The sequence below is a fragment of the Homalodisca vitripennis genome, chromosome 7 (genome assembly GCF_021130785.1).
Source record: "Homalodisca vitripennis isolate AUS2020 chromosome 7, UT_GWSS_2.1, whole genome shotgun sequence".
Taxonomy (NCBI): Eukaryota; Metazoa; Arthropoda; class Insecta; order Hemiptera; family Cicadellidae; genus Homalodisca; species Homalodisca vitripennis.
Window position 1 is genome coordinate 145,720,104 of NC_060213.1, and position 27,217 is coordinate 145,747,320.

Genomic DNA, 27,217 nt, shown 5'->3' on the forward strand with positions numbered 1-27,217 from the left:
TCTATGACGTATATGTCTTTCAACGATAAATATTTTTTATTTGATTTGATTAGATACGTTTGTTCAAAGTATAATCAAAAGTATAAGAACTTGGTCCGGGTAAGTTTTGTCCTGGGTGGTTTGTGCGTTCACACGAGCAGGTTACAACCACCATAAACTAAAAATATTTTAAACCACTGTGGTTTACAAAATTACATGCCTGAGATAAGGACTTGAGCTTGATAACATGACCGATGCTGAATTTTTTAACCATCTGGTCAAGAATAAAAGTTAAGATGGTAATTTGATTAACCTTTTCATATAGTTCTAAAACTTCATACTCAAAAAAACACATTTATAAATATCTTGTATAACAATTTGGTCCTACTAGTTTTCAATTTAGGATTTTCAAAGTTGCAATTTAGTTGAAAAGCACCAAAAACCGGTATGTCTTATCATTCTTTCCCACTTATAAATTGGAAGCTGTTGTAAACTGATTTGCGCATATGTCTAATCACAGAAATAAAAAAGCCAGGTTTTTATGCAACTCTTGTAATTGTAGCTCTGTTAATTAGTTTGTAGTTGATGTTCAAACTCAGGTTTTATATTGATCCAGCAGGAGTAATCAGAAATATTGTAAACCATTCAAATTATCTAGTAATCAGTATGAGTGGCACGCTGTGTTAGCCACTATTTTTCTTTCATCTTGAAGAGAACTAAAAATTACCCAATTCCAACCTTTTTTTCATTTTCTTGGTTGACCACACTAATAACAATTACTGTGAGTGTTTAAAAATATTACAAAAAAATTTTGTTCCAGTAAAAAATGTATGCTTGGTTCTTGGGTTATATTTTATTTGGAAGAATATGTATCCACAGGTTTCTAAAATGTTACTTTGGATATGAATTAGAAAATGCGCAGGTTCATATCCTGTTTGGTGACCCTTGCACTCTTCATCAGTGCTATCAACATCATACTGAATCTATTCTCTTCCTTATTTTGCTTGATAAGATCCTCGCTCAGGCCAGTGTCCTAATAGAACAGATAGAATAAAGATAGTTTTTATAAAACACAAAAGTTTTTGTACTAAACAAGTTGTAAAGAAATTCCCATGTTAATTCTGAATTTATATGCATATATATTATTATTTTATCATGTGTATTTAATATATTTAAATTTATTGTTTAACTCAACAAACAAATTATTCCATGTACAGCTTTTAATATAATTTATACTTCTAAATGCGCAATACTTTTAAATTGGTGTTTAATTTATTATACTTATTGTTATTTGATTTTAATCTATATTTTAAGAATTTTAATGTAACGTAATGTCTTTTTAAGTTTCACAGCAAATCGTTAATGTTAACATTATGATGTAAATGTATGTTTAAGAATAAATAAATGTTTACAAAATAATTTGTGTTACAGGATCTGCCAAACGCAATGAATGCAGCAGAGATCACAGACAAATTGGGTCTGCATTCACTGCGCAATCGCAACTGGTACATCCAGGCGACATGTGCAACAAGTGGTGATGGGCTGTACGAAGGCCTCGACTGGCTATCCAACCAACTGAAGAATGCAAGCCGTTAGTGAGGCGTTAAGCAATGGACTAAACGAGGTCGCAAACTCGACGGTGGACTCTGAACCACCCGAACCCCCACCCAACAGAGAGAAGTGTTTGCCGCGCAATTGAAGACTTTTTGTTGGGGTTTTAATTTGTTGCGTTGTGCTGTGGGGGCATATTTGCAGCTGTGAACAGTGATCGGGGGGGCATTTTTTCTGCAAAGATTTCTAAAAGATTATCCTAGTGTAGGACAGAAAACTTTTGAATATTATATGATATATAACAACATTCCGGCAAATGGTCTGATACGCGAGTGTTGGCTGATGTACATTTTGTCTCTTCAACAGAAATCTTCAAACTCTAAATTTGTTAGATTTTAACAAATGTTGTACATTTTCTTTTGCGTATTTGTTATTGTCAATACTTAAATATTATTATTGTACGTTTTTGACATTACATTGTGGAAAGAGATGTATGTTGAGGAGACGTAACTTGTGAAATATAATAACTATGTATTTGTGCTTGATCATTTCATTCTTTTAAGTTATTCTTAATCCTGTGAAATTACACCTTAATTTTTATATTTGCATATTTTGATGTATCGCTTTACATTACTGCTGTGTATTATCAACCGTATTTTGTTATTTAACTTGTGTTGTTCACATGCAATTTGTTGGTTATGTTTGTAGAGTAAAATAAGTTTAAAATTTTGCAAAAAACCATACATCTATAAGCTCATCTTATTTTTGCCTGGCATTCCTAGTTTTTATAATGATTAGTTTATGTTTCTTTTATTTTTTCATCTACTTTACTATGTGTTTTAGCTATGAAATTTTACTTCTACAAGGTGCATTTATAACACATGTAAATATAATGTAGTATCATGTACATAGGTGCTGTTATTTCAATTCACTATATCACAAGCCGATTTAATTTGTATGGCTTTGTCTCTGCTTCTGTGTGAATTAACTCGTAAGTAAACTATGTCTATTATTTTTTATTCCACTCAAAAGTAAAATTTTACTGGTTAGCTGAAAATTAAATTAATATAAAGATAAAAATGATAGTAGACGATATACCATGTTGGCTTGTATTGACAAGCACATCATTAGTTAAAAAAAATGTTATTTAATATTGGATAGGAAGTCTGCCTTAAAAATGGCATTCTAATTATCATCAGCTTAATGACAAAAATAATTTTATTAAGATAAGAACTTATTATTGCCAAGGATTTGGTTAATAAAACAAGATAATTCTTAAATGGGCATATATTTGTAATTAGAAACAGGAAAGATAAAGTAGTATCAATTACCACAACAATAAAACTTATTTTGTGCCCTTTAAATGTGATAAATTAGTATTTTCTCTGAAACTAGACCAAAATAAAATAACCTAACATGTATTGTGAATCTCATGTCAGTTGAATTACAAAATCCACTCAAAACGCGTGCTTTGAATTAGGAAAACTTAAATAATACCTCAAGACAGGTAGTACCCAGAATATAAAGAAAAGTTCTCTTATAAAAGGCTTATAATAAGCCTAATAAGTGAAATATTACGGTATTTGATAAACCAACTGTGGTAACTCACAAAATACTGAAGATTTTAATTATCAGCTAGACGTTTTCGCTGACAGATTTTCAGAAATCTCTTTGCAAAACTAACTTATCTTGTTATATTTAGTGACAGAATAAAAAAGTTCATAACCAACTAACCAGTCAGTGAATTCCTGTGTGGATTTTGGTGGAGTGAATAACCATTCGTTGAATTTTCAATAGTAATACTTAACTAAGATAGTTATTTTGTTCTTCTCAGTAACGTAAATAAATAACAAATTTGTGTTTCTAAGTTTGGTAGATTTCTTTATATATTCTCACAGTAGCTGAAATGATGGCTTCACCAACCTCTACAAGATCTGTCACTCCAGTAATGAAGTGAGCTGCTCTCCATCTGCAGTGAACATTGAAATACTGATGTAAATGTTTCAACAGATCTGAAAAGTTAAAAAGGTTAAAACCAATTTATAGGGAACTTAAAGGTTTGATAGTTAGACATTTAGGAAACTGGAATAAGTTAAAATGTTTAAAATAATTGTGAACACTGATGTTTTATCATAACTAATGAATTCATCAAAGCAGTTGTGAGAAATGATCGTCAAGATAAGGTAGGTTATGTAGTGTTGTCGTCATCTCGAAATGTCATTCAAGATTGGCATGTTAGTATTCAAATATTTAGAAATCTTGCTAGACAAAAATCGCTATAGGCATTGTTTGTTTGTAAAAACATGGACTTGATTAACCCTCCATCAGGCGCTTAAAATTAGAAACACCATCAGGCGCTCACGGAGGTTTCCTCCAGGTTAGCGAATAATGGATATCATAGTCGATTAAACTGTTTTTATTTGTTTAAATATTCATACTGATTTAATTACAATATAATATGTTCATTTTTAGAAATTAAATAAAAATTACTCTCTTATGTAATGAATTTTCCAAATAAGAAATTCAAAATCTTAAAAAATGTTACTGTATAATAACAAAATGATTTATTTTAAGGAATAATGCAATTAATTGTAAAAATTTTTAACCTACTGTAATAATATATGGAAATTAATTTAGTTTTTAACTTCTTATAAAAACAACTTACTTCAATTCTTGAGATATTATACAATTCGCTACCTTGGTTTGACAAGGTTCTATCTGGTCCAACCAAAATAGAGGAAACGAGTTTGAAAATTCAAAATGCTAGAATTCTGTTCATTATGAATATAATTTAACAAAATTTTACTCAGTATCTAATATAGTTATAGTGCAACATTTCATTTTGTTTTTATGAAAAAATTTTTTACTGTTGAATTTATATAAAATATGCCTAAATGCAGTTAGAACCTTGTCATAGACGAAATGAGCAAAAATTAAAGTGACAAGGGTGTAAGTGCAGATACAACTTTTTCAAACTAACATATTTATTTTTCTTAAATTACAAACATCAAACAAGGTTGTAACTTAACAATGAGATATTTACAAAACAATAAACAGTAGTATTTTTAAAGTGTTGAGGTATCACAACTTGAATGTTTTGGTTCATGATTGTGTATAAAACAAGTTAAATTAGAAAAATTGTAAATAATTAGGCATACTTAGCCTTATTATTGTTCAACACAAAACGTTCTTCTCTTAATAACACTAATTTTAGAGATCAAGTTTAGTATCAGTTAGATACTCCTTATTAAACATCTTTTTGCATTCTACAACAATGCACGTTTAACTAGATTTGTAAAACGGCAGTGTAGTACTCACGGTCTTGCAATGGAATAAACTGAAAAGCAGCCTTTATGTCTTTTTTCTTTGCTTCTGAAATATCTATACACTGTTTTTGGATTTTCGGTTTTACTGCGAGAACATTAACTTCACTAGAAGAGCTTGAGGGTTGCTTGCTGGCTGATAAAGTCTGTTTCTTACACTTTCTCTGGGGTGGTTCGCTAAACTTGATGTATTTGCAGTTTTCAGGCTCAAGTGGATCATGTGATGACTTTATGAAAATAGTATGGAGAGTTCTTGTAAATCTCAACCTTGAAACACTTGCAAACAGAACTTCTTTGTGATTCAGAAGCTTCGAAGTTACTGTAAAATTCTTGAAGTCAGCAGGCTGCATTTGAATAATTCGGTACGGTTGGTGGCGATTTACTTGTTTTAATATTCTGACAAGTCCAATGGGAGAATAAAATTCGTGTTTTTTCATCTCTCCCTCTATGCCGCTGTGTGAACTGTCGACTTCCTGTACACATGAATGGCCAGGCAATGAATACTGCATTGTAACTGAGCTAACACTCGGGTTATCCCTTAAAAAGTCCAACACTGCATTTGACATAATGCTATTTCTATTTTGGGGCACACAAGAGTCAGACCAAGTTGTTAAATCACTGATATCATTTTCGTCGAACGGACTGTAATGATGTTCTCAAGATTAAACAATAAAACTGGTGTGTCATTATCCTTTTCTTTCTTCCTCACATCACGCATTGAATTTTTGCAAACTATATGCCAGTCATATTCTTTCTGCAACGTTTCAGTAAGAGTTTCAGTTTTTCTTGCCACAATAAACTTTTTGCATGTATCGCACCTGTCACTCTTTGGACAGTGAAATCCCAGATTGAACTCTGTGGTAAAGATTTTGTAATATAACGATTTTCTGACTGGAGTAATATTTCGGATGCACATTTTTGTACATAAAGATCGTACATTTTTGCAATCGAGAGATGAGCTCCTAAGTATTTCCTGTTTGTCTTAGCCCTGCAGTAGTGGGACTCAACTGTGTGGAAAAATTTAATATCATCACTTACTAAAGAAGGATCGCCTCTAGGTAGCCTACGGCTGTTTTCTGACCTTCCTCTTTTGTCCAAAGTCGGTGTATTTGTAACGACATTTTTGGTTTTGTGAGCGGTATAGATAGGTTTCTGGGAGATTGCTAGAGTTCCGAGGAAAAACAATTTACACACCTGAAATTTTTCCCCATTCAGAGTACAAAACAACATTTTGTAACAGAGAACAAAATTCTAGCATTTTGAATTTTCAAACTCGTTTCCTCTAAAATTTTGGTTGGACCAGATAGAACCTTGTCAAACCAAGGTAGCGAATTGTCTTCCATCATTTCCATGATTATTTCAAAAGTACTACCATAAATAGTTTAATATAACAAAACACTAACACAACAAAGTAGTAACAACAACAACATGTGGTCAGGAACAACATAATCTCTCATAGCAGCCTATCAGTCACGTGGTAGTTAGCAGCCCAGCTGATTGCCACAGAGTATCAGTGCGAGATACAACCTTGTCAAACTGGACTGAGTAAACCAATCTCCTTCAGTTAGAACCTTGTCAAATTAGCAGTCTGGTTATTTATTAACATATAAGAGTAAGAGTCAGTTCTTCATGTAAATAAGAAAGAGGGGAATCAAAAGCAACAATAACCCCATTTTCGCAAAAAATGTCAGTTACAACCTTGTCAAACCAAGGTAGCGAATTGTAATGTCAATAATTACTCTAAAATCAAAATTTATTCTTTACTAAAAGTTTTTTTAAACACTACACAAAGTTTCAAAACATTTTCCTTCTGCTTCTTATAACGACAATGTTCACTCCATAAACAGTACTGAAATGTTCCCTAGCACACGGGTACTGTACTGACAAGTCTCTCGTCTTCATTCTCCATTTCACAAAATTCAAATAAAATATATTGTAAAACTAAAAAAGAAACCATCACAGGTCACACATTTAGGCGCACACGGATTATTACTCCATAAAAACTAAACACAATAAGGCGCTCACGGAGATTTCGTCCAAGCACTACAAACACAACATCGGGCGCTCACGGAGGAATTGTCCAGTCTCGCACGGAAGTAGACCTCATACTGACAGATTTTGACAAAGATAAGCGGGAGGCTATTGTTTCGCTTCCCTGAAAGATGCTCGTGAAGTACACTGCGGGAAATGACTGCCAACATCAGAAAAGTATTAATAATAAAAAATACATGGAGGAAAACTCCGTTTAGCGCCCGATGTAGGGTTAAATACCAAAACTACAACACTACTCTGGTTATGGTATACCAGTCGCGTAGTGAGGATTTTGGCGCCATGGAGCGACAGTCCCTGGCGCCCCTTCCCCAACTTTTTTACCTACATGATCAATCAGTGCCAACAGTTCACCTCACTACCGTAACAAACGTTTCTTGGCCATCATTTCATCAGCAATGTAAGGCGTCTTTGACCAAATATCATTTTTTTATAATAACTTACAGTCTACTATTCTTCATAAAGTTTTGTTCCTTGTAAGAGACCTAGTTTACGTGTATAGCAATATGTATTTAAATCTCAATTCAATTCCATAGGGTTTGGAATGAAAGTACAAATTTCAATATATTTAATAAATATGTATTGAAAACCCTAGTTTAAATTTGAGTACATTATCTAAAACGTGAACATAGTACACATGATCAATCAACTCATGCTAGCAAACTGTGTTATTGTGTCGTCCAAGTTGATGTGCCTGGCTCTGCTGCGCTCTATAGATATGGTTGCTAAAGCACTCAGACGTTCTTGGGACATGGTGCTGCGAAGATAGTTCTTTATCAGTTTAAGTTTTGAAAATGATCTCTCTGCACTTGCAGTTGTAACAGGTAGTGTCAAAAAAATCAAACAAGCATTCACAACATCTGGAAAGCTGGAACCAACTTGAGCACGCACTATTAAAGTATCTGCAAGATCCCTTATACTTTTGAGTTTTTCCACGTGACTTAAAAAACAAGTTTTTAGCCTTACAAGCTGTGGACCTAAGTTAAGGGAGACGTCATCTTGGTAGTTTAATATCAAAATTTTGCTTGATTCTAAGATTTCTTCATCACTTGCTCAAACTAAAAAAGAAGGCTTCAGACATTGGAAACTACTAGTAATGTGAGTAACAGCCTCAAAACGCTCTGTCAGCTGTGTTGTGATTATGTCAAGGCTACGGTTGAACACCTCAACCCGGAAACGTTTCTCATTGTCTTTAATAGGGTCATCAACTTGCACTTCATCAAACATTCTTGTCTTCTTTTTTGTTCTTGAGTCAATGAAATGTGGTACACAACTTTCCATTGCAAACAAAGCTTAGTTGCATCTGCTTTAACTGTTTGCCACTCATTCCTAAGTTTGTTAATTTTTGTTTTGAGATTTAAGAGCATTTTTGTTGCGTGTTCCAAGTCTTCTTCGGTACTTTGAAGTTTTTTAGAAATTATGTACATAGTTTCAAGCAACACACTTTCAACAACTATCAATATTACTGTAGGAAACTGCTCAAAATATTCCAAAATTGATTTAGTTTACTTCTTCTTGGTCTTTACCTTCTAACGTTAGGAAAGTCAGTACTTTCATTATGTCAAAATAACCACATCGAAGAGCGTCGACGGCTTGATTTCTTGAAGTCCACCTTGTTGGACACACTTTCTTTAAGGTTTTTTGTAACATAGCCGACTTAGTCAACAGTGCCCATCTTGATATAGTTTTAAAAAATACATAAAGACTTTGAACATTATCAAAAAAGGTTCTGATTTCAGGAATGTTTGATACTGAATTGTTGATTACCAAGTTAAGGGCATGAGCACAACAGTGAATATACTTAGCTGCAGGATTTTTTTGTTTTATTCTTGCTTGAAGGCCTGAATATATACCACTCATATTAGCGGCTCCATCGTAGCCTTGTCCTCGAACTTTAGATTTATCTGAATACTTTTCTATGATATTGAAAACAATATTTGATAAGTATTCTGATTTCTGGCTTTCCACTTCAAAAAAGCCCCCGAACGCTTCTTCTATGACTAGTTGTACTGGCCTGTCGCCTTCGTCAGTTTTTATCTTTATATAACGAAACACTGTACTCAGCTGGTCGGTTTTCACTATATCTTGAGTTTTATCAAAGATAATAGACACACAGGGGCTTTTTTTTTTTCATTTCTTCCTTGATTTTTTTTTTATCTCTTTGGAAATCAGGTTGATCAGCTCATTTTGAATCTGAGGACTAAGGTAGTTAACACTACGTTTTGGTAACTTAATTAAATCTGCAAGGACCTGGTCATATCTTGGTAGCATATGTATTATCTCAAGGAAATTTCCTTTCGATTTAGTTGCATCTTCATCGTCATTACACAATCTGTGCTCTCTCAGTGGTAAGTCGTTTGTAGCTAACGTAATACAGTAATTACGTCCACCACTCGCCTTAAAACTTGTCTCCAGTAATCAGTGGCTTTTTAAATCTCCTCCAGATTCTCACTATCAACTGTTAGGCCTAACTGCCAATGATAGTATATTTCAGACGCAATTGCATGACTTTGCGAATCTTCATGGTCTTTTATGTTTCGACCTAAATGTGCCCAATCAGACGTACCTTTCGAAAATCCCACATCAGTATAGGCTATATTGAAAAGCCAGCATGGCTGACAATAGCAAACATTGAGGATGTTTGAATAGCATAACCAATTACGTTTTATTCTCAATTGGTTTTCTTTATTCTTTTGAAAATACCATTTCTCGTCAAATCCCCTATTTTTATTTCTCCCTTCTGATTCTTTTGGAAATGACCCTTTAGGCTGATGAGGGCCTAATTTTATTATTTGCAGTTTTTGTTCGGCTGTAAGAGTGTTTTCAAAATTACCCTTATCAGAAGAACTTATAACAGCTGTTACATTTTCTTTAAGGTTCAACTCGCAATCGGTACCTTCAGCTTTAACTACGCCTACCTTAGAAAAAGGTTCCTGCAGAAGGACGTGGTCTTCTGCATCTTCAGGTAAGCCTACAGGTGTTTGCTCCAAGTCCTCATCGCTTGTAGGTACTTGTGAGCTACAAGTGGGTTCTTGAGAAACTGCAACTACTGAAGTATCCCTCGAAAAGTAGGTAGATAACTTCTTTACTTTATTAAGTTCAAGATTTTCTGTGTGACTTTTCTCTAACCTTCGTTTACGATACTCAGCACCACTTAGTTTTTTTGACATTATATACCAAAGGTAATAAATCAACACCACACAAATCACATCACAACAAAATAAATAATATAATCAATACTTTGCACTAACGCTAAATCTGCAATCACTACGCAAAGGTAAATTGAAGTAAGTCAATCACTCGGTGGGTCTGTACGGACGCCTTTTGTCTCAGCCAAGGTCAATGACAGACTGAGTGACACAAAGACACTGCGCGGCCGTGATGCGCGTGGAAGGGGCTGCTTCCCGCCATTTTATCGTCCGCCCGCCCGTCGCCCCCGCCCTGGAGCGGTCACTCCACTCGCTCCACTCGCTCTTCTGTCGCTACGCCACTGTAAGGTGTACAATATTAACACTGGCTCCCTAGCAGTACAGTGTCTATTCTTAAGCTGAGCAACATTGACAGCTTGTGTGAGCTCTGGGGATGAATGAGTTATATACAAACACTACTGTGGTTATGGTATACAATATTAACACTGGCTCCCTAGCAGTACAGTGTCTATTCTTAAGCTGAGCAACATTAACAGTTTGTGTAAGCTCTGGGGATGAATGAGTTATATACCAACACTACTCTGGTTATGGTATACAATATTAACACTGGCTCCCTAGTGGTACAGTGTCTATTCTTAAGCTGAGAAACATTAACAGCTTGTGTAAGCTCTGGGGATGAATGAGTTATATACCAACACTACTCTGGTTATGGTATACAATATTAACACTGGCTCCCTAGTGGTACAGTGTCTATTCTTAAGCTGAGCAACATTGACGGCTCTGGGGGGATGAATGAGTTACATATCAACACTACTCTGGTTATGGTATACAATATTAACACTGGCTCCCTAGTGGCACAGTGTCCATTCTTAAGCTTAGCAACATTGACAGCTTCTGTAAGCTCTGTGATTCGTCTTTATTTGCAAGATCATTCTAGGATAGGGTAAACAAAAAGTGACCAAAAGGCCAGTAGAATTTTTATTGTTTTAAAAATTAGTTTTCCTATTAAATTTGTATCATACCGATATTTATCTGCTGGCTATGACACTTTGAGAATCACTAAAATAAAACATTTATAATTTACATCTTACAATGTTGAAGATGGAGCTTAAATTGGCTACTGTTAACTTAATTACATTTAAACTTTTACCAATATTTTAAACTTATTTTTGTAAGGCCTTTCCATAGCGAGGCTATTTCTATATACAAACAGGTACACCATAATTAAACTCGCATCAATTTATTTTAGTGTGAACAAAATAAGTTTAAGTTCTATATATGTAATTACAACTTAAATAACATGATGTGCAGTTTTTCAGATGACTGTTGATCATGTAAGTACAGCAATGCTTTGCATCCAAGTTTGAGATTTCTTTTATTGTGTAATAAAGTAAATTAGTATTATTAATATAAGTATACCCTGTACTGTACCAGGGATTGTTTTTAGTGCTCATTTCCAAAACTACAATTTTTACATAGTCAAAACTGAAACAAACATGTTAATAAAAATTTGTCAGAAAAGTGCATGAATAAAGAATCAGTCAAGAATCAGGCCTTTGAGAGATCGGTAAAACATGCAAGCAATATCTCTCCCACCTCATCTGCCTCAATGCAAGTATTTATTTACAAGATCAATCAATACCATTTCAGTTGTCTTTGATTTTCTGAAATCATATTGGTTTTTCTACTTGAAGTTTAGTTATTTTCAAATAGTCAATTAGCTGGTTATAGATGATTCTTTGACAAATTTTGAAACAACAGGTAATATTGGACTATAAATGCATCCTTCTTAAAAAGAGATTACCTTCATCGCTTTAAAATTTCCAAGTGCTAGTGAAGAGAGCTGTATGTCTATTCTGTTTCATGCATCTTCATCGCATTTGAAGAGCTTACTGCTAAGCTTGCTTCCGTGTAATGTTCAAGAACAATTGATAGTCAGAGGGGTTGGCTGTATGACGAATGACTGCTACCAACCAATCCTTTTCAACTAGTCTTTGAGTACTTTTGGACATCTGTGAGTCTTATGAATCCAGTGGGCACACAACTATGTAACCTAAGCGGTTCCACAGATTTGCAATTTACTACAAAAAGTTGATTGTACTTATATGGCTTTTTTTAAATTTCATACAAAATAAAAAAGAATCAAGAATTATACAGAATCTCATTCAAGTATGAGAAGTCATCGTACTTGTAGAACTGGAAATTCATCTGAAAGCCTTGTTATTGTGAATGATCTGTTCTCTTCAATTTTCTCATTCACTCTCCTAATCAAATCAACATACTCAACAGAAGGTCTCCCACTTTTTGTTTCATTATGGAAATTTGTCTGTTCACCATTGAACTGCCTGGCTCATCGTGCACCATTCCATCATTGGAGTTTCACTGTAAATCTCCAAAATCTGATACATATCAGCTGCCTTGAATTGGGGAACATACGCCAAACGCTGTTTCTATAGACTGGGAGGTCCCAGAGTGCAAAACCTTTCAAGGAAAGAAAAAAATTTAACTTAATATTGTGAGCAGTGAGTCAAACATCCCTATTTAGTGTTAAGCGATCAAGTAAATATTTACAAGCAATATGTACAATCAGAATGTGTGTAGATAATCAGTGTGTGTTTTTAAAAGTTTATTTTATACACTTTTTACGTTTTAATTCCAAAATTGTTCATTCAGCTTAAATGACCGTCCAAAAAGTTTCTTTCTACACAATGCAAAGGACAGAGGTAATAAAAGCCATACAATCATTCATAATAATTATTATACCAATATGATACAAAATATACAATGTCATCACAACATATGAAGAACGAATGAATATTATGTGTTAAAATAATTTTATTGTTTAAACATATTAAAATTATACAAATTTACATTACATCCAAGCACAAAATAACTATGTACTCGTGTCCAACATATAAAATATTAGGTACATAAATAAATAATTGACATATTCACACTTTTGTTGTGTAAAAATCTAAAACATACATAATAGTACACAAACCTTTATCAATATAACTTAAAAAAAACACAAAAATAAGACAAAATAATTGTAAAAATAAATAAATACTAGCAATGCTGGACATATTTACAATGGTTTCACTAGCTAAACTTAATGAACAAATAAACATTTTGGTAACAGTGACAAATATATTGCACGTTAGATTCTGATATTATTTGGCAAGAAGATTCTTGAATGATCAATTCTGAATTAATCCCTTAAAATTTAATGACGACGTAGGAAGTGCCAAGGTAATTCTCTTAATACAATACTATATTTTTTTTAGAGTTTTTGAACTTAGCACGCATAATTTTTGGGACCAAAATGCTCTTTTTGTGTTTTTATGGAAATAATCATTCTACATTACTGTGATAACGGCAGATTTACCACAGAGAGCCAGTCGGTTAGTTCAGGAGGAAAATCTTACTTTTTTTCACATCTTATTTTTTAAGGATGTGAGTAATTGCCTATCAAGGTTAATGTGCTTTATTTTACTTATTAAAAAACATGACATAACTTTAACTGAATTGCACTTTATAAGCTCTATAGTATTTCAATAAATATAAAGGCCTTTTTTACCACAAACTAAACTTTACACCGTTTGTAATTACGTATAAAACATAGCCAAGATCGTTGGCATTGGTTAAAACGATACATACAAATGATAATGTGGCATAAATCTTATTTAGGAATGAACTTCAATGCATCAATGTATAGCAATGGTTGTGTATGTCCCTTAAATAACCTTGAGTACAGGTGAGAACCTGTACTCAATTAATTTAGAAAAAATGTTCTTTAGTTCATCCTAAGTCTAGATGTTATTTAATAAATACCTTAACAATTATTTTTTAGTTTTTAATTTGTTTTAGTGAGAAAAATGCAAACTGAATCTTTCATAGAGATTCCTATTTTGTTTCTGCATTAAAAAATATCAACTTATTGACATAAAAAAACCTTATATCGTACCCAATCATAAAAATTTATGGATATCTTGATTTAAAAAAAAAAACTTCCAATGAATAATAAAAATGACAATTAGGCTATATCTAGCAATAACTTTGTGGATTCAAAAAGTTTTGTTATTTTTAATAGTGAATACTATTAATAAAGTAATAGAAGTTGTTTTATTGGTATAAAACATACCAAGACTTAGGGCAGAGTTAAAGTTTATTAAAAGGAAACGAAAAAATAAGTCTAAACCTTTATGATCTGGGTTTATGAGTGGATTTTTATAGCTCAAAGTAATAAGCATATATAATAAAAGTAATATACCATGGCTGTTACATGTTTAACTTTATTGAGTACTATACATTTTTAATTTAAAAAAATGTTTATATTATATAAAAATTAGACTGAAACAAGTTTATAAAATTACTGCAAGGAGTATAGGTTTGAAAATGTATTGACAATAATTATGTAATGTACTAATGTACAACAACAATATACTAATGACAACAAAAAATGTAATACATTAGAGCCATTCTTACATAATTAATTAAGATATGATATAATTTTTATGCTGTTAAACTAATTGTGTAAACATTGTATAATTTAAATTTGTTTATATAAAAACTTATCTAACCAGTCTCTATAGTGCAAATTTACTGTTCTGTTTTTTAATTACACTTCCCTGTATTTTTAATAGAAAATTTATTTGAAATAATACTTATATATTTTGATTACATTATTAATTTAACTTTTTGACAAATTAATAACAATATTTCCAAAATTAGAAGCAAATGCAGTATTATTTATTTTCTGTGCTTGTTTAATAGTACTAAAACTGACATTGCTAAGTAATCCCACATCATATTATACTAATGTTATAAACCTTGAAGAAAGTCTTAAAAATGTGAGAAGTCAGTGTTTACAAATTGTACGAATGAATTGATGCGATGAATGAATATAATACTAATCAATTCATAGAATTAACCAAAGTTCTCAAAGTGATGGATGAAGTAAGGCAGTTTCCTGCCCTTGTTGACTTCCTCGCATGCAGACATGATGCTCTTGGTCAGGGGCCGAGGACCACAACTGAACACTCCGATCTTGCTCACCTGGAAAACAACTGTGGCCTTAGTAACAACCCTTGTAGCAGTGGCGTAGCAAAGGGGGGGTCCGGACCCTCCCGAAATTTTAAGACATATTAAAAAATAAAGCATGGAGCAGGAGAAAAATAGGAGAGTTATGATTACTCTTGTCTACAAACACTAAATTGATTGATTTAATTGATTAAAGTGACCGTTAAAAATATAATTGTCCTTTCGTTTAAATCATAAAGTATCAAACGATACTTTTGGGCTCGGCCTTTTGAATAGTGTAGTGTAATCACTGTATTTCTATAGGGCGCGGTCACGTGACGTCGCAAAGTAACCTGAACCGTAACACGGTGAACAGTTTAAATTAGCGTCCACTTCGTTCAAATTCGTCTTGGGGACGTAAAATGACTGCTTAGAATTAAGTTACGACGTTGATTTTAGGTGTCATTAAACTGTAGACGTGTATATAATTATCGAAAAAAAAAAAAAATCACTTTTGGTCGGAAAACGCACTTGAAAAACTACTGATTTCACTAACTTGGACTTCAGTGATTGAGGTAAACGTTGTGTTTTCGGTTGAGTTAGGACGACGATTTTTGTTATCATTACATTGTACCTATATAATTATCAAGAAAAAAATCACTTCCGGTCGGTAAATACCGAAGAAAAGCTCTCTACAGATTCAAGTTTTGATGATTTTGGATTTCACTGGTTGAGTAGGTACATACATTAATTATATTGATACAATAATAAATATTGCAAATACATACAAATTATATCTTAATAGTAATGTACACACAATAATTATAACATATAAAAAAAAAACGAATAATTCAATCAATGAGGATATTCTTGTATAGTGATATGTGTTATGTAGTGCTATTTTGAGCATTTGTGGCACCTACAATAAATATTGAGACCTACACGAAATAAAATGATTTGAGTTAGTACTTCTATTTAAGCCAGATTTTTCATTTGTATATTAAAAAACATAATTGCTTACATTTTAAATTCTGGAAATCACGTAGCCTAATCGTGTATATAATATAATTGATACTTACGTAGCTATGTTTTTTCTGTACAAATTTGAGGAACGATGACATGTCGGGCCGGCCAAAGTGATTGATGGCCTTGAGGCCTGTGAACATGCTTGTCTTGGACAGACGCTGAAAGTGGTTCTCACAGATGTACTGCAATACATCAATCATTTTGTTATTCAGATGGTATATGAGAAAATTACTATAGGTATTAACGGATGATATCCCAAGAAAGACATCAACAGTGCAACAGTTTTAAGTAGTGAGGGTTGAGAAATAAAAAAGAAGTTTTGTTATATACATTGTTAGCCATCCAAAGTGCATCCACTTCAATGCAAAATTTACTTAGAATAGGTTAACCAGACACAAGATTTTCATTGCTGGTAAGCACATTACAAATCATGCAATAAAGTCAACAAATGTTATGACGCTATGGCGTATTATTTTTAAACTTATCATACGCCATTCCTTTAGTGAAAAAATAGAAAACATTTAACACTAGTAGAAAAATTTTACAAAACAATAAAATGTACACATTGTATCATATAATTATTGTTATTTAACCATTAATTGTATTAGCTAGTTTAACTCTTTTAATTGCAGTTATATAGTGAATGTGATGTAAGTAAACATATCCTTGCTACGTTAAGGGCTAATCTGTAACTGTACTTGCTTGTTTAATGAAAAATTCTGAGACAAAAAAAATTAGAAGTCACTACAATATTTTACTCAAATATATTATTCAAATATAACATTTGCTGAGTTACCTAGTAGAAAACTTTACCTGCTCAGAATAAAAGTTCTAACAAGTGAATTTCAACTTCAAATGCATTCTTTAAATTTAATAATGCATTACAGTGTCCTGGTATATTATTTTTGAATTTAGTAGGAGCAAGCTAAACAAGCAGAAGCAACCCAAAACGTTTTCCAATCGGACAAGTCTAAAGCAGTCTGGCAGATAATAAACCAAGAAAGAACAGCAGACAGAGGCAATAAAGTCCAGCCCACGAAATTTGTTACTGCAGGGAAGGTACTATACAAAACTAATGAAATTGCAGTTGAATTTAATAAATACTTTTCTAGTATGGCTGAAAACACATTAAAAGCAAACAAACAGAACACCAAAAGTAAAGTAATAACCAGTACACTATCCTCATTATAACAGAATCTGACTTTCTCACTGTCAAACGAACAAGAAGTTAAAGATACAATAGCTAAGATGAGAAACAACGCCTCCTGCAGTATTGATGAAATCTCGGGAAAACTGGTAAACACTGTGTGGATGCTGGACCAGTATACTATCCTCATTACAACAGAATCTGACTTTCTCACTGACAAACGAACAAGAAGTTAAAGATACAATAGCTAAAATATAAAACAACACCTCCTGCAGTATTGATGAAATCTCTGGAAAACTGGTAAACAATGTGTGGATGCTGTTCTGGCACCACTGACTACTATCATCAACAGGTCTCTTCAAACAGGAATTTCCCACTCTGCTCTTAAAGAAGCTAAAGTGTACCCAAATTTAAAGAAGGGGGATAAAAACCAAAATTGGAAACCACCCCCCATTTCAATTATTCCTACTTTCTCAAAAATACTGGAAAAGATTGTACTGAAAACACTTCTGGTCCATCTAATAGAGTTAAACCTTCTAACCAACAGCCAACATGGATTCATAAAAGGAAAGTCTACAACCACATCCATGATAGATCTTGTAGAGTCTATTATAGATTATCTTGACAACAGAAAGTTCACAACAGCAATACTGCTGGATTACCCCAAGGCATTTTACTGCATAGGACACAAGATAATTCTAGAAAAACTTGAAGGGCTAGGAATAACAGGCACTCCTAAAATCTGGTTTGAGAACTATCTTGAAGCCAACTAGTGGAGCTAAACCACACTACTAATGGAGTGACACAGACAGTCAGATATAAACCCTACCCAATGACTAGGTGAGTCCCTCAGGGATCTGTGCTTGGCCCTATCTTGTTTACACTCTTGACCAATGAATTCCCTGACTATGTAAAAGACTTCAGCTCGGTAGTTATGTTTGCAGATGATACAACCCTCATGCTCCAAAGTGAAACCGCTGAAGACCTCAACATAAAAGCCTATGTAGCTTTAAACATGACCTATGATTACTGCTCTTCAAATGACCTAGCTGCAAATCCATCCAAGATGCAGCAGATTAACTTTGGAGGAAGGGGGGGACAAGTTCCTGACATAAGTAGTGAAGAGGAAACAAAGCTTCTGGGACTAACATTGGACGCTAAAATAACCTGGAATCCACTTATTGACAGCCTCTGCAAGAAGCTAAACACTGCCACCTATGTAATAAAAAGAATAAAATGTATAAGCAGTTTTGGAGTCACTGTATGGGGCATCGCTTCAGCAGCAAACCTGAAGCGAGTGCTGAAAATATAAAAATCAGCTGTAAGATCTCTAGCCAATCTGGATTCCAGGGACAGATGTAGACCAGCATTTAAACAACTAAAAATAAAGACAGTCACAGCGATATATATCCAAGAACTCATTCAACATGTGGACAAGCTTGGACTTCCCAAGGTAACACGACCACATTACTACAATACCCGGAATGCATCTCTGATACCGCCAGTCAGACATCGAACTGCTCTTCATGACAAAAAACCCTCAAAAATGGGAGCACGACTTTACAATTAGCTCCTAGCTTCCTTCAAACTAACTGGAAAGGCAACAAAGAGGAAACTCAATTTGTGGTTATTGGAACATTCTATCTACACTGTTTAAGAATTCACCAAAGAGATCAGCCACACTTTACACTAAAACTCAATCAACCATAAACGAAAATCATGTATTATAACTGTTCTCAATGTTCATGTTAATTAAGAGATTCTGATTCTGAGTATGTATAAACACTCAAACCTGTATCATTAATAACCAATACAAATTGTATAAATATTTTGATGTGAAAAATTGATTACTGTGGTATTCTCCATCCCTTGTGTAAGAGGGTTGGAACAAAAATAACTTTGGCTAGTTCTAAATCCACTATGATTGGATGAGGCAGCGACATCCTTCCCTTCCTCAATCTTAGTAGGGGCCAAGGGCAGTAGGGGGCATGTGTCTTTCATAGATAATTGAGAGCCAACCTCTTCTATTGTTCTTTTCCTTTACCTTCTTTATAAACCTTCTTGCAGGTTTAAAAAAATCCGTTTCAGTGCCTTTGAAGATCCAAAATTCCCATTTAATCTAGCAGAAATACAAGAGATTAACACCAACTTAGATTAAAACACTTTACTTATTTACACAGAATACCCACCAGCATTGTAGTTCTTAAGTCGAACTTATGGAAGAACTGTGTGATGAAAATGTGGATTTCCAAAACGTTGGTGACGTCTTTCTTCTCAACGTCTCTTAGAACGTCTATAAACCACTCGAAGTGCTTGTGGGAGGGACAGATCCACAAAAAGTAAACCTGAAATACACAAATCTTTTTATAAAATTTGTATACGTGGTAGATTTTAATGATGATTTATTTCAGTAAAAGTATTATTTAAAAATGGAACTGTATACTAAAATGTAGCCAAATGAAAATTGAAAAACATTTCAGAATATTCAAAAATATAGTAACACCTGACAACACTTCATGAACTAAGTTCATTGACATACCTGCAATTGAACTGAGACAAAAACATACCTTTTTACAAGCTACTCCTGAGTATCTATTGGTCGAAGTGCCAAATACCAGATCGTTGAGAATGGAGGCGTAAGGAGTGACGCCGATACCTCCCCCCACCATTACAGCCACTTCAAACTTGTACCAGTCCTGGTTCCCTCCGCCGAAAGGTCCTTCTAGACGTATCTGTAACATGGGGAAAAAGCTGAAAGGAGTATATGGGAATAATTTATAATATGTTTAATTTTTCTAGACATCAATTTTGGTTATACCAGCTTTCATATTATTTCTATCTTCCTTTTATCATGTGTTTATGCACTAGATATGTAGAACACTTATATAATGTGTCAATGGCGTACGTTAGACCTGGCTTTAGGGAGGATGAATCTGATTGAAGAGCACACCGCACACCAGGGAGTATGGAGTAAATCTGATTGAATTAAAAAAAATTAGACACGCCTAATTCAAAGTAAGACACTTAACTCCTGCATTTCAAACAAGTTGGATTACTGTTATGATATATCTTTTAAAACTTTTAGAGCTTTTGTTGGGTTTTATCAGCCTCATCCCCCCCTTAAATACGCCACTATGATGTACAGTATAATATGGTCTGAGAACATAAAGAACTTTGTATGATCATGTTTGTCCTCTATCACGATGTAATGTTTATCCCTACAATGGCATTTCTCTACCTTTATAGAACACAATCACTCTTCAGCTGCCATGAATATGACAGGAAAATGAAAAAGTAGGCTGATACTTTAATCATAAATTTATATTTGAAACTAGGAACAGAGTTAACAAGAAGTGCTTAAATGTACTATACAATTACATTGTGTGTTATTTGTACTATGTACAAATTTAGCATTAATAATCTATATTTAATCTCGTAAGCGAATTGGTCCTCAAGAAATTTATAAAGCTGTGAAGACAATAAGATAGCTTTACAGGAATAATTTTTAAGCTTGAATGCCAAGAACAGTGAGAAAAATACTAAATACGACAAAAAATACACAGGCTCCACGCCACAACCAACTACAGTTGAAGAAATCTCCAGAGAAAATGCTTTGATGAATAAATACAGTGCTCTTTTTAGCTGTAATGTATAGACCAGAGTTCGTGCAAAACTATTTTTATATTTTCAGATGTCAGATTAAATCAGTATGTACATGGAAACCATTAATCACACAAATCACTAATCATTTCTGAGAATGTGACTGTTAACAAAATAGTTAATTAGTAGAGAAGGAGATAATTAAATTATTATTAGAATAAGGGAATGGATGTAAAACTGTATCTTAATATTACCATTGATATAAGTATTTTTTAAATGCTCAAAATTTTACTTTCAATCTATCCAAAATGATGTACATATCCCAATACACATGATATACATACTATCTCCCTGAAGAGGACGGCGATAGATAATACAATGGGCAGTGACTTTTATTAAACACATAGCACTTGTGAATGGTACATTATTAACAACATAAAAACTCTTGACTGGATTATTATAAGTCTGTTTAAAGTAATAATTTAAATTACTGAAATGTAGTGTTGTTGACAATAAATAAAAAACGACATTAAAATTTGAAGGAGAGGACTGATTGGGAAGTCTTCATGTCATTGAAAAGCTATAAAGTAATGGATAAGTATAGAAAAGTTTTATTCAAACTTAAGAGCAATTGAGCCTACGAGCCATTAGTTTATATTTAGCTATTCCTCAGTACTTCTTCCAAGTCAAGAAGCGATTTGAAGACAAATAATGTGGAAGTCTTTACTCTTGCAGTGTGAAGATAATGTACCTAGGAATGTTGAGAGATACTGACAACCTCTTGTCTGCCTACCTTAGGCTGATCCTCATCAGGATTGTAGTTGCAGGGGTCGAAGTAGTTGCGCAATTTCCATGTCCAGGGACCCTGAGCCTTGATGTGACACGAAAGGAAGTTCTCGTGAGGAGCCGATGTCAGTGTGAAGCTGTGGAACTCATCCGTGCGGAAAGCCGTACAAGCCAGACGCACCCACTGGCCTGAGAGGTACTTGAAGTTGGGTGGACGATAGAACTTGATCTTGATAACATCTGAGGGCAGCAGCTCCGTCTCCAAAACATCCAACGCCAAATATTTGGTCCGCAAACTCACAATCTATACATGAAATATAGATAATCATATTATAGATAATAATGCTATACCTTCATGAGTAGTTTCTAGTACTTAATATCCTTTACGTGTAATGTTCTTGTATTAATATTATATTATATTAGTATAATCAGTGTTCTAGCTTATCTAACTCTATGTATTAAATCTGATTGGTGGTTTCCCATCACGCCCAACCATGTTAGTCATCCTGCGACTCCCATAACCTACACCATCACAATTAACAGTCTTTTCATTTCTATTCCCCTACAGTGTGAGCCCCTCACCATACATAATATACAATAGCAATACACAATACTAGGATCCTCTGTCCTCCCTGGGGACTCACAGACACTATTCTTATCATTCATAGACAGGCGCTGCCAGAAGGATTTGTTCTCCTTATTTAACATAGAACAAGTAAGACGTTATTCCACCAAAAACGTTTCATGAAAATCAGGCATAAAATGTGATTGGAAAAATTCAATGTTACTCAGTAGGTGTGCTACAAGGACATGACAACTAACTGTATTGTCTGTGGAAGGCAAGTTTGAATCTGTTCCTGTAATCTTCCTCAGCAGTCTGTCAGTGTACTTTTTTTTGTAAATCACATTATACTCGAGATTAACAGAATTATTCACCTAAACTTTACAATTTTTATAACTGATATTGTAAGAAATCATACAAAATAATGATGTATTAATAATAACCGTTGTGTTCTTATTTTTAACATTAAATTGTGTTAGATATTGTGTTGTGTTTCCTAATACAAAAATTGCAAAGGCTTTTCTGAAATTTTAATGATTTCTTAATATTAAAATTTAGAACATTATGTACAGTGAGAGACATCCAAAACATATTAAAATGTGCAAAATTGATTTATTTTAAAACTTGCATTTAGTTGTTTATACTTTGATATGTCCAATAAATTCACTCACCGTGTAGAATGCTCTGGACAACAAAAACTGTTCTAGTTTTCTTTTGAATAATATTTTATTGGTTTTTAATGGTATATATTCTGGGAGTTGTTTGATTGAATAATCTGACTCCTGCTTGTGATAGAAGATTTCTAATTTAGACTATGATGTTGATTATTCAATGATTCAAATTTTATATTGGCGACTTCAAGAAATGCAATAGTGTCAGTTACATGCACGTCAATAGTTACATGTAAGTAGTTATAACAGGAATTTTAGGGATTTGAGTATTGTAATCAAGCTAATCTTTATGGCAAAATGATTTAAAAGCTAATAACATAAAATTTATTAGCAACTAAGTGCAGTATTTTTTAATCTGTCACAAAACCAATATAATGAATAAAAAATATTTTGGAACAATAGAATCTTTTGAGCCAGATATAGGCTAAAAAATGTCTGAAACTAATTTATTATCATTATCAAAACAACATTTTTGTTACATTTTGTAGAATCTTCTACAATCACAAAGCCAGCAGTACCTTGTTGGATTAACATTGGCAATACTTGTGAGGGAGAAATAATTAATTCCTTATCTCTCTTCCAGTTCACACGATATTTCGAAAACAATCTGATCTATAGACTTGAAATTTTGCATGAAGCTTCACGTCTATACGTGCAAAATCAAATTTGATGATGGTGTAGTAACTCCATGAGATTTGGCTGAGGGCTGGTGAACATTTTTACATCGGTCTTCCATGATGGCAAAGAGAGAACCGCAGAATAAATAAATTTGTAATTAAACTGAGTAAAATAACACAAGCATTCTAATGAAACGAGCAATAGATCTGAAATATTGCATGCAACACCAGCGAAGCTGTTTTGAGACAAGTGATGAGGAGTACTCCTACCTTGTCTAACGTGTAGATGATGCCCGGGATGATGAAGAACATCCAGAAGCGAGGAGGTCCTGTTATCCGAGCCAATCCGTGGATCAGACAGAGCAAGTAGAGGATCACATAGAGACTGTGGGTGAGCCAGAAGAACTTGTAGGCCTTCTTGCGAATCAGAGGGTGGGCGAAGACAAAGATGATCACCATCACACAGAACAGCATTACTCCCGTTATTCCTGTGAGGGGAAGGCAGTGGAAATAAGTACATACAAGGCACTGTTGTTTACTAAGTGATGTAAGGAATTAAAGGTTAGTGTTGGCGAATAGTTCAGAACTTGCTCTCAACTATTCCCAGCTCAAGATTTAATAAACCAGTTACATATTTTTGAAACAGCGCTTACTAAAAAATTTTAACAACATCTAATATAGCTACAAATGTATCATAGTAAAACACATAGACTGCGGTAAACACACACTGATCCATCCCCATTGTCTTTAAGTTAGAACATGTATCGTAACGCAGTTAAGGTGTTAACATCATCTGATACACCAAAAGATGTAATCATAGGTCCTTACGTCCTAGGTAATCATACGTCCTAGGTCCCCCACTCTTTTTAATCTATATAAATGATTTACCATTATCTCTTAACTCGAAAACCATATTATATGCAGATGATACTACACTTTTTAATGTCAGTCAAAGTGTACATGATCTGGAGCTGTTGGCAAATGATACATTAAAAAATGCATCAAACTGGTTTCATGCTAATGGGTTTTTGCTAAATAAAGACAAAACAACAAAAATGTTGTTTACTCTTAGGCATATTGCTGGGTCATTGGACGAAAGCTATTCAGACTCAGTTAAATTCTTGGGTATCAACCTTGATAGAAATTTGACATGGGCAACACATATTGATTATCTAAATAAAAGACTCTCACGAGTCATTTATCTTCTGAGTAGACTGAATGATATTGTACCACTAAATTCTATAAGAGCCGCATACTTTGCCTTTTTCCAATCTGTTTTTAGATATGGATTAGTCCTATATGGTAATTGCACCAGAATTTCCGAAATACTAGTATTACAAAAAAAGGCAATTAGGGCTCTAAAAAAGTGTGATACCAGAGAGCATTGCAAACCCCATTTCATAAATTTTCGTTTTCAGACGGTTCTAAATTTGTATATATATGACTCGGTGGTTTACATCCATAAAAATCCAAATTTGTTAAATTTTAAACATAAAATTCATGACCACAACACGCGTAATCGAAACAATGCTGAAATTGGACATTTTCGATTAAGCAAAACCCTCACCAGTCATGTTGTAGTATCTTTGAAAATTTATAACTTTCTGGAGAAAAAATATTGCTCATATCCCTTTGATATCTTTAAGAATAAGTTATATTCCTGGTTGTTGGAGAATCCGTTTTACAGTCTAGATGAATTCTTCAACACCAAAAGTATTGATTTTTAATGTGTTTGTTACTGTTACTGACAATTTGTACTGTCATTTTTGTGATTTTTTATTTATTTTATTTAATTTACTTGTAAGACTTTATTGACTATTGTATTGACTTGGTTAACAATAAGCAATATACTATGACTTTGTCAATGATGTAATACATTTTCATGACAAATAAAATTATTATTATTATTATTATTATTAATTTTACAATATAAAACTTTCTTATTAATGACATATGATAAGCTATTAATTAATTCATACCACCTCTTAAATTTGGCTTGGAAAATTTCAAATTTAAGCATAAGTCAAGTTAGATTTAATTTGAAAATTATTACTGTTGAGACAAGAGCAATTATACAAGAAACTTATTTTCGATCAGTGAAAAAAGGGGGGCAATTTTCAGTTTTAAAATATTGGATACTGTGGTTTTTTTGTAGATCAAGTTTATCACACACTAAAACTATAGGAGAGGTGAAACATTTTGTGTGAAACATAAACGTTTCGAGCATTTAGAAATAGAAGATTTGAAGATTTAAAATATATTTTTAAGTTATCTTACTTGTAATACATAATTTTTAGTTTTCACCATTCTAAATTTATTTTTAAGTCCATCTTACAATTTTTAAACTGTTCTAGGTGTTTTTCACATTCCCATAGTGAATTTGTAGAATCAAAATATCTTACTGAATAAATCTGATTGTAACGTAAGATATCAAATATAAGGATCACCGTAGAATACTCCAAAAGTTAAACCATTTGAAATGTATAATAGTTTATCTATTCAAGTAAGCACTGAGAAGATCACCTGTGATGGTCTGGAAGAGCCAGAAGGTAATGCCTGGCTTGTAGTCAGAGGGGAAGTGGACCTCACTGGTGAGGCAGTGGAGATGCTCTAGAGGCTGGGTGGAAACATGGTAAAAATTGACGATGTGACCGACAGTATGTAGTAACGAGAAGAAGAGAGCGGTGCAGGCGGCGATCTTGTGGAACTGGATGTGGGCATCGAGTGGGATATATTGCTGGACTGCAAACTCCTTCAGCTTGGTGAGCAGGTTGCGCGACATCGTGATGAGCAGCAGGCAGTAGCAAAAGGAGAGCGAGGCGGCGGACCCTCGTGTGATGGCGATGCCGACGCCCATGATGTGGCGCAGGTCCGTGTGTTCAGCCAGAAACGAGTAATCTAAAACATGTTTCTTATGTCAGTATTACACAAAGTAAATTTTCAGTTCTCATAAACTGACAACTACAAATCTCTTTTAAATTGCATCGGTAAAATTAAAAACATTTGTCATAACTTTGTTGGTAATGATATACACTATTTTATAGTGTGGGCATGCTACATTTTGGGTTTATTTTTTAACAATATACAGAGTGTATTATTGATGGTTTTATCAGTGAAAATGAAGATTTACAACAAGATTGCTATTGAAATAATTAATAACTAAAAATGAGTCTCTACAGCTGGATATTCAAATATTATTAATGCGTTTGAGTCAAACTCAAAAGTACGGGTACCATGTGGTAATGTTGGAAAAAAATGAGATTTTAGCTTCTGAGCAGCTATCATAGAAGAACAGATCCGAGGGTCACCTCCTGAAAATGTTTTGAAAATTAAGCAAAGAAAAACGTTTTGTAATGCACTTTATCATAAGAAATCAACTATAGAGAGTATTCCTAAGGTGACAAATATCAGATTAAGTATAGTATAGTGTGTACTTAGTTTATCATCTGCCTGTCTATTTGTGTCTCTTAGAAAAATATATCTTTAAATTGAATAAAGCTATAAATTTAATCTCTGCACACTTTTTAGTCTTATAAGATATGTCTTTTACAAAAAGTGTTCTGAATAACATTGTTTCAGGTTTCAAAACAGCAGCAGCAGGTTTCAAAATCTGGAAAATCCAATAACTTAATAAAGGAAAATTAAAAAATAAAATTGTAAAGGGGAGATTTTTAGTATTTTACAAAAAGTCCCCAAAGCTATACTTTTACCCTTAAAATTTGATAATTTCCGTAGAAA

The 27,217-nt window shown here is 33.4% G+C and overlaps 2 protein-coding genes across 3 annotated transcripts in view; one reads left to right on the forward strand and one right to left on the reverse strand.

The window, feature by feature from the left end:
- The window catches only part of LOC124366470 (ADP-ribosylation factor 1-like), a 42,559-nt gene extending 40,122 nt beyond the window's left edge, over positions 1-2,437 (forward strand). Inside the window, 1 exon segment of the mRNA XM_046823051.1 lies at positions 1,411-2,437. Within this exon segment, the coding sequence (XP_046679007.1) occupies positions 1,411-1,575 (165 nt within the window). The 3' untranslated portion in view covers positions 1,576-2,437.
- Positions 2,438-12,791: 10,354 nt separating this feature from the next.
- The window catches only part of LOC124366471 (dual oxidase), a 264,644-nt gene continuing 250,218 nt past the window's right edge, over positions 12,792-27,217 (reverse strand). For both annotated transcript variants that reach the window (XM_046823052.1, XM_046823053.1), the window contains 7 exons: positions 26,003-26,377; positions 23,750-23,967; positions 21,637-21,933; positions 19,811-19,975; positions 19,433-19,588; positions 16,150-16,278; positions 12,792-15,106 (listed from right to left, as the gene is read on the reverse strand). In XM_046823052.1, the coding sequence (XP_046679008.1) occupies positions 14,978-15,106; positions 16,150-16,278; positions 19,433-19,588; positions 19,811-19,975; positions 21,637-21,933; positions 23,750-23,967; positions 26,003-26,377 (1,469 nt within the window). In that variant the 3' untranslated portion in view covers positions 12,792-14,977. The remainder of the gene's footprint in view (positions 15,107-16,149; positions 16,279-19,432; positions 19,589-19,810; positions 19,976-21,636; positions 21,934-23,749; positions 23,968-26,002; positions 26,378-27,217) is intronic.